At 39.5% G+C, this 15,334-nt stretch overlaps 1 protein-coding gene across 1 annotated transcript in view; it reads right to left on the bottom strand.

Moving 5' to 3' along the window:
• Positions 1 to 15,334, bottom strand: part of LOC126473317 (condensin complex subunit 2) — a 183,872-nt gene that overhangs the window by 129,977 nt on the left and 38,561 nt on the right. Inside the window, exon 3 of the mRNA XM_050100300.1 lies at positions 3,972 to 4,064. Within this exon, the coding sequence (XP_049956257.1) occupies positions 3,972 to 4,064 (93 nt within the window). The remainder of the gene's footprint in view (positions 1 to 3,971; positions 4,065 to 15,334) is intronic.

The raw sequence follows: 15,334 nt of genomic DNA, 5'->3' as shown, positions 1-15,334 counted from the left end.
AAGTCTCAGCAGAGTTCCCCAAAACCCTTGAAAAACAAAAGCAGACTCAGGAAGAATCCTGCATACTTAAGGAAACATAAAAAGAGGTGGTGTGACAGTTGTAACAGAAAACTGCATACTGAAAAGTTATTAACACCAACACACATTCAACTCTTTAGCATATAGGTCAGCATGAGATTGTGGGCTTAATTTAATGTTATGAGAGAGATCTGTAAAATTTTATTTTTATTTACTCGACAAGTTCCATAGGACCAAATTGAGGAGCAAATCTCCAAGGTCATGGAACGTGTCAGTACATGAAATTACAACATAACGTAATAACAGATAAAAATCAATGTTCATGAACCTTAAAAAAGTCAGTTTAAGTAAATGCTATCAGCAATACAATAAAAATCAGCTTAATTTTTCAAGGAACTCCTCAACAGAACAGAAGGAGTGACCCATGAGGGAACACTTCAGTTTTGATTTGGAAGCGCGTGGATTACTGCTAAGATTCGAGTGGCAGCTTACTGAAAATGGATGCAGTAGTATACTGCACACCTTTCTGCACAAGAATTAAGGAAGTCCGATCCAAATGCAGGTTTGATTTCTGCCGAGTATTAACCGAGTGAAAGTTGCTTATTCTTGTGAATAAACTAACATTGGTAACAAGAAATGGCAATAAGGAATACACGTTTTCAGAGGCTAATGTCAAAAATACCCAGACTCGTGAACAGAGGTCGACAAGAGGTTCGTGAACTAACACCACTTATTGGCTGAACTGCTCGTTTCTGAGCCAAAAATATCCTTTCAGAATGAGAAAAGTTACCCCAAAATGTAATACCATACAACAATAGTGAATGAAAATAAGCAAAGTAGACTAATTTTGGTGTCGAACACTCACTCACTTCTGATACCGTTCGAATAGTAAAAATGGCAGTATTAATTCTTTGACAAAACTATTTCACCTGGTGTACAAGATATTCTCCTAGATACAACTTGGTAAATATATAGCCTGCAAATTAAGAACTCTAGTTGGCAAAACCGACTCTTCTGTGAAGAAATCCACCTGATTTATGGAAAGTGTAAAAGGAGGAACAATTTTACCCACAGACATACAGTCAGTTTTGACATAAAGTCACTATTTACAAACTTGTCAGCAGATGAAACTGTTCACATCAAGACCATGTCCCACAAGATATATGTGAGCTAGCTGATTTATGTTTGTCTTAAACATACTAAAAATAGCAAGCAAAATACTACGAGCATATGGATGGCTTAACTGCCATTTCTCCTCTATCCCTGTTAACAGCAGACATATCCCTGCTGGCCTTTGAAGCAACAGCACATTGCTCACCTACTTTACACCCATGTTGCTTGGTCAGATACATGGACGACATGTTCATTACATAGATGGAGCTACACAGGTTTCATGAGTATTTGAACAAAATGCATGAGAAAATCCACTTCACACCCAAATTACAGAAGAATGGTGTGATTCAATTCCTAAGTGTGGAAGTATATAGGATGGTACACTAAGGCACATAGTATGTCGGAAGCAAACACATACAGACAGGTGTTTACACATTTTCTGACAATTTACACGCAATGCTTAAGCGATGCTCTAAAGGCTGCAAAAAACCTTCTTGGTCAATGATTAAAACCCAAGATAGATCTGCACATCCTTGATAATGGATAAAAGAATGCAAGACAGACAGGAATTGACCGACTGCAGCCAGCACCATGGTTATGCACAGTGTGTCACTGACTGTGGGGTAGCACCCACACAATCCAGGATGTGCTGGGATATGCCAAGGACTAGATAGATACTCTCCACACTGCAGATGTGTAAAGGTGGACTGTGAGTGTGGAGAAGTTACATAGCCGAAACCAGCAGGCCAGGGGCAATGCACATACGAAAGCACAAGCACTGCATTTAACTTGGGCAGCACAACAAACCTGCAGTGGCCAAACGCCAGAACGACTGTGGCAAGAAAATAAAATTCAACTAAATCAACAGGCTTGCCAAACAGCAAGGGATGGCAAAACACAAGATCAGAGAGACCATTGAAAAATTAAAACTTCCTAAGAACATGAATAAAGAGGATAGCCTTAGGCTTGCACCATCTTGGCTCAGCCCAACTGGCTACACTAATAACACGAGATGGGAGCAGTACCAGCAAGCAGCTACTGCCACACAGTCTATGTCCAGCATCACCTAAACAAAATTCAGAAACCCATTTGCCCATGACTACCAGTCATGGCACACCCTGTAAGAGACAATAGTCAGCAGCAGATCCTCACTCTCTCGACCACAGGAAATCAGTTACAATAAAGTTTATTCCTCCTTCCATTACAAGACTCCAATAATGCCATAATGTCATGCTCAGTAGAGCATTCATGACCAAATATAACAGGCCCTCAACAACAAAATAGACCAGCAGACTCATCAGAATGTGGCCATGGTCAAAATGTTGGCCTTATCAGTGACACAGTACTATCCCCAGAAAACTTTAAGGTCAAGAATGTAATACTAATAGGTGTGAACGCAGGTGAACTATCAGTTTAGTGGTTGCAAAACATTGACAAAAATTATTTACAGAAGAATGGAAAAACTGGCAGAAGCCAGCCTCAGAGAAGATCAGTTTGGGTTCCAAAGAAATGTAGGAACACATGGGGCAATAATGACACTATGTTTAATCTTAGAAGGTAAGTTGACGAAAATATAATCTATGATTCTAGCATTTGTTGGTTTAGAAACAGCTTGTTTACGACCTGTACAGAAACTAGACTGCAATTATAAGAGCCAAAAGATATGAAAGGGAAACATAGTTGAGAAGAGATTGAGACAGGACTATAGCATAACCCCACATTATTCAACTTGCACATTGAGCAAGCAGTAAAGGAAACTAGGGCAACATTTGGAAAGGAAATTGAGAGTTCATGGAGAACAAATAACAAAATTGAGGTTCCTTGATGACATAGTAATTCTGTCAAGAGACAGGAAGGACTTAGAAGAGCAGTGTAACGGAATGGCTAGTGTCTTGAAAAGAGATTATAAGATGAACATGAACAAAACTAAAGCAAGGTTAAATGAGTATAGTTGAATTAAATCAAGTGATTCTGAGAAACAAGGTTAGGAAATGAATCTGTAAAAGTAGTAGTTGAAATAGAGAGAACATAAAATGAAGACAGGCAAAAGTAAGAAAAGCATCTCTGAAAAAGAAGAATCTGTTGACGCCAAATATAAACTTAAGTATTAGGAAGCCTTTTTTGAAGGTATTTGTCTGGAGTTGAGCCTGGTATAGGAGTGAAACATGGATGATAAACAGATCGGAAAAGAGGGAATAAAATCTTTTGAAATTTGGTGCTACATAAGAATGCTGAAGATTAGACAGGTGGATCAAATATCGAATGCAGATGTGTCGAATAAAACTGTGGAAAAGAGAAATTTATGGCACCACGTGACTAAAAGAAGGGATCAGTTGATGTTGCACATCCTGAGGCAACAGAGAATATTCAATTTCGTAACTGAGGGAGGTCTGGAGGGTCAAAATTGCAATGGGATGCCCAGGTATGAATACAGTAAGCAGTGTTACAGGGCTGTCGGTTGCAGTGGTTATTGAGATGAAGAGGCTTGCACAGGACAGACTAGTGAGGAGACATGCATCAAATCAGTCTTCAGATTGAAGGCCACCACCACCACCACCACCACCACCACCACCACCACCACCACCAACAACAACAACAAAAATATAGTTTCACTTCATAGCATTACCATTCTGCAAATTCTTTTAAACACAGCTATCTTATTTAATGCTTGAAGGAGCAATTAACTGCACTGAGATATAAACTTAAAAAAGAAAATAGAGACATTTTAAAGATTGGAATATTAACTACTGAACATCTTTCTAATACAAATCAAACTCCAAAATTAACATTTATTAAAACATCAAATTATTTTGTTTAAGGCATGGCACACTTAAATATACCTGGAAGTTTTCCATCCTTGCATCTTTCTTCTTGAGCATAGATGACATGAAGTCAATAAGCTGCAGATGAAATGCATTCTTCTGGTTTATTTTCTGTTGAAATAAAAATCATTACTTTACTTTTCATTTTACTATGTTCCACACATAAGGAAAGCACGACACTAATGAACATAAAATGCAGTTGTGGATACACTTGTTTTATGAGACTAACCAGCTATGGGCAAAGCAAATGAACACACAATGATTATTGTTATCTCGAGACTGAAAACTGAAGATATAGTACACAAGTAAAAGTATTTCATTTAGCAAAAACTAGTGTTCACTAATGATGCCAGCGTACTACTCAAGGGTTGAAACTCAACCACAGCACACACAGCTGAGACAATGGCTGAACAAGCCCACAATTTGTTCACAGAAAGTCTTAATCTCACAGGAACTCTTATTGAACAATTCTGCACAAGCAAAAATGATCTCCTAGTATTAGAAATAGACATTAATACCAATACATTAAATGTTATAATTATTATGCCTTGCCGATCCCTACTGAAAATTTTGAGAAGTTCTTAGAAAAATTTGAAAGACTCTTATGTCACTTGCCTAGCACAGGAAGCAAAAAAATTTTTGTGATCTCAATATTAATCTGTTGAAGGAATCTGAACAAAACATGATATTAAAATTTTATGTATCACTTACAGTCTAACTTTGGTTGCAATTCTTGCCACCAGAATTAAAGGAGAAGGAAGGAAGGTTAGAGTTTAACATCCAGTCGACATTGAGGCCATTAAAGAGAGAGCAAAAGCTCTGAATATACCAAAAATGGGGAAGGAAATCTGCCATGCCCATCCAACCATCCTCGCATCTGTCTGGAGTGATTTAGGCAAACCACAGAAAACCTAAATCTGGATGGTCATATTCAGATTTGAACCGCTATCCTACCGAATGTGAGTCCACTATGCCATCTCACTTGGTCCCACCACAACTGTGCAGATTTTAGAACCCTAACAGTTTTTCTGAATTACTTGTTAATTAGGAAACCAAGTAGAACAGTGAATGAACTCATAACAGACACTTTCAGAAGTAACCTGTGAAACATAATCTAGAATAAGGCCTGTAAGGCAAAGAATGTAAATAATAAATTTAACGCGTTTGTAAATAAATTTCTCTCAGACTTGAACTCCTGAGAGAGAAATGTGAAATATGGCACCAGTGGTGTATCAAAGAAATCTTGGCTAACCAAATATATTCAAGTATCACATAACAGAGTGACAGAACTATACTAAATGGTGAGGATAAGCACAGGCATGCATCTGCTTTCATATTATAGACTCTATTATTCTTTATTGAGAAGAATTGAAAAGCTTGCATTTTATGTAAGAGAAAATTAATTCTGAAAATAAAATCAAAACGCTATGGCTTGTATTAAGGTGGTAAGTGGGATAATCTATCAAGGAACAAGATGGTATAGTAATTAAATATAATGACTAAATGGTCCACAACACCAGACCTACTACTGCAAGCTTCTTTAACAATCACTTTCTAATGGTAACTGAGGAACTGGTGCAAAATATAAAGCATTGAATTGTATGTGACAATCAGTATCACAAGCATTTAATCAATAACAACGATCACGCCAACTTACTCCAGGGGAATCAGGATTGTAATTACCTCTCTTAAATGCTAAACATTTCACACAGTTCATAATATTTCAGGTACAAAGTATCTTTGCAGACAGACTAAAGTGCACCATTGTTAGATGCCTCTTTGAGATATTTTGTAAGACAGACATCAATAACAATGAAACAATTTCACTACTGACTTTCTTCTCCAAAACTTTGGAAAAGAAATTCTTCCAATCCATCTGTGACATGAATCAGCAAACCAGTGTTTAATAGTATTAGTTGAAAACAGTCTTGGTTGCAATTTTAGTTTTTTTATTTATTTATCAACTACACGTTTCACCTTATTTAGGCATCTTCAAGCTGATCTTAGTTTGGTATTTCTTAGGAGGATCCTTTAGGCAGTTTAGCTAAAGGGCATCGTTGAGTACATCAGGCCAATATCGCCTTCGTTAACCTCAGTAAATACTTTCCAGATGGACATGAGTGACTCCAAGACCTGCATAACACGTACACATTCACAGGAGCAAATAATAGAATAGGATGGGGCTTAAGTAGTTAGCATAACTTTGGAAAAGGTAATGTGTTAAAGAAAGACTAAGCATATTTGCAAATATAAGATGCTTAAACAGTCATAATTTGGACTTCAGAAGAGTTGTCTTCACTGAACATGCTTCTAAAATTTCATTGAGTGTGTATTAAAATACCTGAATGACAAGATTTCACTAACTGGGATTTTTGTATTGGTATTTGACTGTGCAAACAAATTCTTTTGGAGAAACATTACTTTTGGGATATACTAAGTGGTTCACTTCATATTCAACTAATAGGAAACAAAGATTCATGTTAGCTCATGTTGCTCTCATGTGGATCTTATTCTGATTGAAAACAAATTTCTACTGGCATTCCATAGGGTTCAATTCTGGGACCACTCCAGTTCTTGCTATGTATAAATCTCTGATGATGATGCACACTTCATAATCAAGACTAACACAGCTGCAACAACAAAAAATTAAATCTTCGTTAAGTATTACTGACTGATTCTCAGCAAAAGGTCTATCACTTAACTTAGAAAAAACACAGTTCATTTCAATTCTGTACAAGAAGAGCTTTATCATCATCAGTAGCAATACAGCATGGGGTAAAGGAAACACAAAAAATGACTGTTCTAAGCTCCTGTGGATACTGATCAGAACTTTAATTGGAAATCACACATCACAGATCTCAATTGACAATCCTTTATTACAGGGTTTCTTAAATGCTCGAATTCAGCAATATCTGTCCTACACATAATTGCTATTTTGGTGTCTAAAGCATTAGAAAAAAAATAGCTTTCTTTCAGTCATTTAAGTAATGTGGAATCACTTTCTGGAGCAATTCCAAACAGATAATGTTTATTTTGGAACTGTCTAATTACAATTTTAGTGCCATCTGCATTGTACTTTTATTCTTCGCAAGGCATGTTCAGTTGCCTGTAAGATGTAGATACTTTCGTTTACACCATTTAGCTTACATTCAGAACATTGTATGTATAGTTTATAAACAATTCTGCCACTTTTTGCTTTTCATGATGCAGTTAAAATTTTTAAGCTAAACTTACAGATTTCATGGATGTTCATCTACATGCTGTGTCTTTGTTCCATTGTTATCACTGTTGCTCTTATAACTGCCATTTGAAATTTTGTTTTAGACTCAACAGCACTAAGAACTAAATATTCAGTTTTGAGTTTTGATGCATAGTTTGGTTAATGTTGCCAAATACTGAATGTTACCGGCAACTGTCTAATGTATTTTGTGATCTGTGTGTGTGTGTGTGTGTGTGTGTGTGTGTGTGTGTGTGTGACAGAGAGAGAGAGAGAGAGAGAGAGAGAGAGAGAGAGAGAGAGAAAGAGAGAGAAAATATATGTATTTGTGTTAATATGGCTGCAAGTACAAGTGAAATAATTTTTATATTATTTTTTCTTTAGTAGGTTCACTAGAGAGTTTGTATTGACGTATGTTTGCTGGATTATGATGTTTGTTCTCAACAATGGCTTTATGGACACTGCAGTTTCCCTGTATCTGTGTCGGGTATTTGTCATGGTTATTTATTCTGATTATTTTTACGTCTCCTTATATGTTTGTAGGATAGTGATTGTGATTTTTTTTAAGTGCACTTCAAATATGGAATGGTTTCTTCCAAGCATCCAACACCTAATGTGTACTTTGAACTGCGTTTTAAAATTCCCCCACGTCATACCTATGTATACTGCATCACAATTTTGACATCCACATTTGCATATCCCCGATCCCTGGACTTTGTTGCTCTTGATTGTTGGGTGGCTTACGTTTGATTGGAGGGTTTATACAGTTTTATATGCTATTTGGAAGCCCTGTTCCTTTACTATATTTGTCACTGTGTGTTGTATCCAGAGCACTTAAAACACTACAACCACCATCTTACAAACATGGAACACCACATGAAAATCATAATAAACAGCCACAAGAAACTTAAACAAATGCAAGAAGAAAATTACCACATCCATAAAGCCATTGTTGAGGACAGACATGTGATAAACGAACAAACACACATCAATACAGACTCTCTACTTAGTAAAAGAAACAATGGAAGATATTACAAAAGTACACTCAATAGTTGGCAATAACATTCCATAATTAGCGATGCCATTCAACATTTGGCAACAACTACCAAAACAAATCAATAAAATGAAGTGTTCAGTTCCTAGTGCTGTGAAATCTGAAAACAATATTTGTAATGGCAGTTATAAGAAGCAGGACAGCAACAACTAAGGAACAAAGACACAACATGTAGATTAACATCCATGAAATCTCTAACTAGAACTTTTAATTATTACTGCATGATAGAAAAGCAAAATGGGCCAGAACTGTTTATAACCTCTACCTACTACATCCTAAATGTAAAATAATTAGTGTAAACAGAAATATTTACGTAGTCCATGCCACTGAAGATGCCTTGCAAAGAATAAAGGTAAAACACATATGGTGCAAAAATAGTGTTTCATTCAGTTGCACGAGGCGTGATTTTTAAGTAAGGCCTGTTTTGTTGCAGGCACTAGTAGTTTGCGCGCATACCACAACGAGCGTGTGTGTCGTGTACCAGCATGCCTTGGGAACAACTGTACTCAGTTTCAGCTCTGTAGCTAACCTGTACGGTTCTGTTCTGTGCTTTCAAACTGTTTAAGTCTATCAACTCGCCCGCCACATGTGAGGTTCGCTCAGTGATGTGGTTTTTGTCAGCAAGGAACCTGTCTGCAGCAGAAATTCATCGACCAATTTGCAAAGTGTACAGTGATACTGTTATGAGTGAAAGCAAAGTAGGTAAGTGGGTACGAGAATTCAAAGATGTTCATGACAACGTCCATGATGAGGACCACTCCGGTCACCCTGCTTTGATTACAGACGATTTGATGGCTTCAATTGAAGCGAGTATTCATGAGAGCAGGCGCTTGAAAATAACAGGTCTCTCAAAAGAATTTCCTGAAGTGCCGAAATCAGTGCTTTACAACATTGTTTCTGAACACCTAACGTTTGGGAAACTGTGCTCCCATTGGGTCCCAAAACTCCTAACAGAGGATCACAAAAACCAAAGATTTTAGTGTGTGATGAAGTTCTTGACTCGTTATCATGAAGAAGGTGACGGTTTCTTGAGTCAGATCATAACTGGAAACGAGACAGGGGTTTCGCATATCATGCCCAAATCAAAGCAACAGAGCATGGAATGGAGACACACACACTCTCCTGTAAAGATGAAGGCCAAACAGACTCTGGCCCAGTGCAAAATCATGGTGTCAGTGTTTTGGGATAGGCATAGTATTTTGCTGGTCGACTTCATGCAACGAGGAACCACTATCAACGCCGAAGCATACTGCCAAACCCTGAGAAAGCTACACAGAGTGATTCAAAACAAAAGACACAGCATGCTGACAAAGGGAATTGTCCTTCTCTATGACAATGCAAGACCTCACGCTGCAGGTCAGACCTGTCATTTATTGGACAGTTTTGGCTGGGAAGTTTTAGACTACCCACCCTATAGTCCTGATCTAGCGTCGAGCGATTACCATCTGTTACTCCAACTCAAACAACACCTCAGTGGCAATCATTACAATGATGACGATGACGTGAAAACAGCAGTGAACTCTTGGTTATCGGAGGAGGCGGCAAATTTTTATGAAGAGGGTATTTTAAAATTGGTTGAGAGGTATGACATGTGTTTGAACAAACTTGGCAATTATGTCAAAAAATGGAGTGAAGTATGTACTTTCTGAAAATAAATTCACTTTTTTGAAATAACCTTTCGTTGTGTACTTATGTTCAAATGGACCTTACTTAAAAAAAAAAGCCTCATAATTAAGTGGTCCAAAATAAAAATTATCAGCATTCCGTAATCTAATGTGCAATTGAGGATGACAGAACTACAAAAATTGAAAATAGATACAAAGTATTCAATACACATAACAGGCTGTGAGTCTAATATCTGATGCCCATCCTCAACTGCACAGATAACTATTTTAAAAAATTAGGCATGCTAACAGCTTCATTAAACATTTATTTATGAAGCTTGTGGCGAAGAATAAGGCACAGTGTGAGAATCATTCTAATTTATATTCAGCTAATATTTTCTGTTAAAAATGAAGTATGGTAGCGAACAACCTCCAACATGATAAAGCCAAAAACCAACAGGTGATTGCTGGGCAAATAAATGTGTTGCAAGAAAGAAATTACAAAGGTTATAGTTTCACATTTCACTAACACAATTACAAATTAGGCAGTAGTGCAATTAATCCACACTGTGGTCTTGTTGTAGGAACCAGCAAAGCATTCACCTCAAGTAATTTAGGGAAATCACACAAAACTATATTAGAGTTGATAAGCAAACCACTGCCACATCAATTACACATTTAAAGCTGGTCCATATACTATTGTGTAATCTCGTTTAAGCAGGATGTGGCAAAGTGGATCGCGGCAGCTTGCTGGGAAAGTCAGCTGCTTACAATACATAATGAAGTATTATTAAATGTGTTCCCCAGAAAACTAGAATACGTTAAATTGGTTCACAAAATATAATTTCATAATGAATTTCTGTCACTATGATCAGTGGTCCATTGCTTCATGACTACACCAATTACTTCATCAAATGAATCAGCTGGTTTTACCTCAGAGCCATTCCTATGCCTGCGTGGCCCTCATCTACTTCTATGCCTTACTTCATCGACTCAATCCATCTAATTTTGCACTGTTCAGCTCTGACTGCGATATCTGACAGTTTCATAACTCAAAAATATTTTCTAGTTTTAATGCCTGTTGCAACATATAGTTTGTCTTAACATCAAGATCCGCTTTTACTAAAAATTTACAAGTACCTTAAGTTTATCAACAACATTCGAAAGCCTTTCAGTATTTGCAGTACAAAGTACCTTACTTTTCAGATTCCATTTCTGTTTTATCTTTCAGAGGTGGAGGAGGACTCATTTGCTCTACCTGGTAAAACACAACTAATAATTTTGTTAGCCTGGTCATGATTTTAATTTATAATGTCCAGACCACACTCTCTCCCAGAGAATTGAAATACATAGGGATGTTGGTGTTGAAGGATATGCATAAGAGAATAATAATGAAAAGCTGCATATCTTAATTGACTACTCTTTATGAACAGTTCAAAGATTGGCAGTATCTCATGACAGCAGGGGGATGCAGCAAAAACTAGGTAACATCACATGAACGAACTGCCAACATTATCTCTGGCTTGCATCACACAAGTTATACTGTCTGTTTCACTACTAAAAGGCAGCAAGCTGTTCGATCTTTTCTCCTTTCATTCAATATGATAATCAATTTCAATAGAGGATAATGAGGAGGCAGGATCTAAAAATAATAGATTTGAAGAGTAAATATGATGGCAGTGACCCTTCTTGTGTTAATTGTAATTTTTACATTTAGCTTGGTGTGGGACTGTTCTTCACTTTTCTGAGAGAATTCGGGTATCACACACACACACACACACACACACACACACACACACACACAACCGACTCAGGACAGGCGATGTGGGGTTTGCCAGAAAAATGGGGCTTGGAATGTAGCAGGGACACTGACATTCATGAGAATGGAGTCTGGTCAGGCTGCAGGTAGGCAGAAGTGTGTTGGCCAGGTGAATGTTGCTTTGTCAGGCAGTCCCCCAGAAGACAGCAGCTTTTATTTAGTTTTACAGCACATTCCCACTCTGGCTGGGCAAGCAGAGCTGTGGGGTGAGAGAAACACTTATATCAGTAGAAGGCAGGCAGTCTACCATATTTGAATAGTGCCTTTAGCAGATAAGAACCTCCAGCTTTCCAAAAAACATGAAGAGGCCACAGAATTAGAGCTAGCCACAGACACAGTTCTTAACTTTCTCAGGTCCTGGAAAGTGATGCTAACTGCTGGATGCCAAACAATACTAATTAGTAAAGATACTTGTAACATAAGGAGACCAGATCACATAGGGTAAGTTTTTCTTGAAAAGAGATGAGGTTATGGAAGTCACTGGAGTTTTTATGTGAGACACACTCTTGGCAGGATCTCTACAGAAAAAGCATTGCTCCATTTGCAGAGAGAGGGTTTGTAAAATCATTGGTGGTCAGATTGTCTTGGCGAGAAGAAAAGAGCAGGCTGCTCATTTCTGACAGATAAGAGAAGACTTCAATGGGAATCTTGTTGCTGACACATCTCTGCAGGCAGCAGTTGCCACTGTAGTGGCCGTTTTGGCACCCAATGTTCCTGTCTCCAGAAGCCCAATCGTAGCATCGCACTTCAAAGAGCCAGAGATAGACCCAACATCTGTTGATCTTTCACTTGTAATTTACAGTGCACAGTAATAGCATTACCAATATGTTCAGAAAAGCCCTGATCAGAATTCATTTTGAGCATTGCAATTATTTGGAGCTCTTGGTACATATTATACTTTAACTTCATTTAGTGCCAGATAGCCATATGCATCTCCATATTTGGGTTTCGAATAAATTTATATACTTATTCATATTGTGTTTTTTTTAACAACTTATGTTGGTTGGTTGGCTGGGTGTGGGGGAGGGGGGGGGGTCAAACAAACAGTGAGGTCATCGGTCCCATGACCTAGGATGGTAGAAATCAAGGGAGGAATGACACAAAGAGCACAGTCCAGTTAAGGGGAAGGGACAATGGGCACACAAAGAGGGAAAAGGGATGTCAGGGCAGCAGAAAGATGAAAGAACAGGAGTGGGGTGGGTGAAAATGACGATAGCAGGGGCACCTCAGAAATGCTACGCATGGTGGGGCACCAACACCACTACTGACCCACCCCGACACCCACACCACACAATTATCACAATACAATGGGTACAACACCAGGGGAAGAAGACATAAGAAAATGGGAAACAAAACTGCACAACACACCACTCAAAACAGTGAAAAAAGGTGGGGAGAACCTGGCTGGTGTGGAGGCAAGGTGAAGGTCTCCATAACCAATGTCTACGCGGTCTGAGGGACTCAAATTCCAGAGGAACTTAAGCCTGAGAGGACAATTCACATTCGCGAAGAAAACCAAGGACAAACATAACCATGCACGGGTCATCCACTAAAAGCTGTGATAAGGAAGGTGGGAAGGCATATTTACTGCGAAGGACCAAAAGGTGGGGACAGTCCAGTAAAATATGAATCACCATGAGGGGAGTCCCACAATTGCAACGGAAGACAGCTCATTGCTGGATTAAAAACCATGCATCAACCTAGTATGGCAAATATGAAGATGGCAGAGGATGGTAGATTCCTGTCAGGAGAGGCAGAGGGAAGAATAACATGTGGTCGGAGTTTCCTGGATTGCACAAAGTTTATTAGGCAGGGGGGCAGCCTCCCAAAAGTCAGAAAGTCAGCCCAAGATTGAGCAAAAAGGAATTTGATGTTAAGCCTTAAATCTGGCCCTGGAGGGGACACAATAACTGATCAGAGATCATCCATCCTGATAGCTGCTCTGGTAAGAAGACAGAAGGTCCAAGATTCAAGGAACCACATGAGCCAACAAGCCACCACCCATTCTAGTAACTCACACGAGACATTGGTCAGGCTGAGTAGCTGGTAACTATCAAGGGATGAGACATCCTTGCCAGAGTTAAGGGCAGGAACCACAATATTGTCTCTTCATTGAGAGGGAAAAATACTTTGCAACCAAATACGGTTAAAAACCTGGACGAGATATTGTCATTGTGGAGGATTGAGGTGCTGAAGCGATTTGTTATGGATGGAATCAGGGCCAGGAGCTGAATCGTGGGAACGGGAGAGGGCCAGAAGCAGCTCCCATTCAGTGAAAAGTTCATTGTAGAATTCTGCCTGACAAGGGGAGGGAGGGAGGTGTTGCTGAAGGTGGGCAGTTAGGGCAGCAGATGTAGGTGGCCGGTCAGGAGGGAGATAGAGATTGCAAACCATGACCACAGATTTCAAGTGGATCCGGACACCAACTGCTTCCAATGTGGTACGAAGTCGGATCCATGTAGTAACAATACATGTATGAACCAATGGAAGCCACAAAGGACCAACCCAGTTCCAACAGAGAGCAAGGAACACATGAAGGGTCAATGAAGGAACATCAGTAAAATGAGATTCCTGGAGAACAACACAAGATGCCGAGTAAAAGGCAATAAGGGATTGTAACTCTGGGAGGTGATGGCAGTATCCATGACAGTTCCATTGAATAAGCACAGAGTGGGTATCCAAACAGGTAGTGAATAGGCTGGAGCCAATCATGCCACTGGGTCATCATCCAGCACCAACAAGAATCAGCTGACATCAATAAACAAGAACAAGACTCAGGTTGTAAGGGAGGAGATGACACCTCTGGGGCTATCAGTGGTGGGGGGTGGAGGGGGACCTTGTCCAGGGACTTCTTCTTCTTCTTCTTCTTCTTCTTCTCCTCCTTCTTCACAGGCTGAGGAGGTCAGGGCACAGAGGGAGAGCGGCCTTCGGTAAGATCCAGAACTGAAAGAGAGCAGACAACCTTGGGGCGCACAGACTGTGTCCCATGGCTAAGTTGTGGGAACAAGACTCTGGCCTGACAGATGCCAATGGGAGCGGCCCCAGGAGGGAGTCCTATCACTGGCAGGCACCGAAGAAGAGGAACACCCCTTCGGCCGGGAGGGGGAGCGGCACCCGAAAGGGAGAGTGTAGGAACCACTGTGAAGGGGGAGAGGAGAGGGGTACAGGACTGGGGTAAGGAAGAAGGCGGAGGAGGAAAGAACATAATAGAGGCAAAAGAAGAAGTCATCAACACAGGATGAAGTCAGACATATTTCTTATGAGCCTCAGTGTAAGCTAAATGATCAAGGGACTTATAATCTTGTATCTTCTTTTCTTTCTTATTAGCCAGCCAATCTGGTGAATGTGGAGAGTGACAGTCGTGAGAATGCGAGGGCTCCCCTTATGGAGTGGGTCCACTGTACACTGGGATGACATGTGCCTGAAATGCGAGCACCAAAAGCACCTCTTGGGTGGCAGTACGTACGGCTTCACATCACACTGATAACATATAAGCTTGAGAGTATCTTCATCGAAAGCCAGAATAAAGGCAGCAGTATCAGTGCAATTGCCCTTATGACTTTTCTGCACAAGGCAAACAAAATGAACGCCCCATCGTTCTTCATCAGTTTGAAGGATGAGGTTCCTACGAGAAATGATCCCCTGAATGATATTCAAAGACTCGTGAGGTGTAATGGACACCATGAC

Source organism: Schistocerca serialis, chromosome 4, assembly GCF_023864345.2.
Source record: "Schistocerca serialis cubense isolate TAMUIC-IGC-003099 chromosome 4, iqSchSeri2.2, whole genome shotgun sequence".
Classification (NCBI taxonomy): domain Eukaryota; kingdom Metazoa; phylum Arthropoda; class Insecta; order Orthoptera; family Acrididae; genus Schistocerca; species Schistocerca serialis.
Note: the sequence above shows the minus strand (reverse complement) of the source record. Positions and strands in the feature narration are given on the sequence as shown.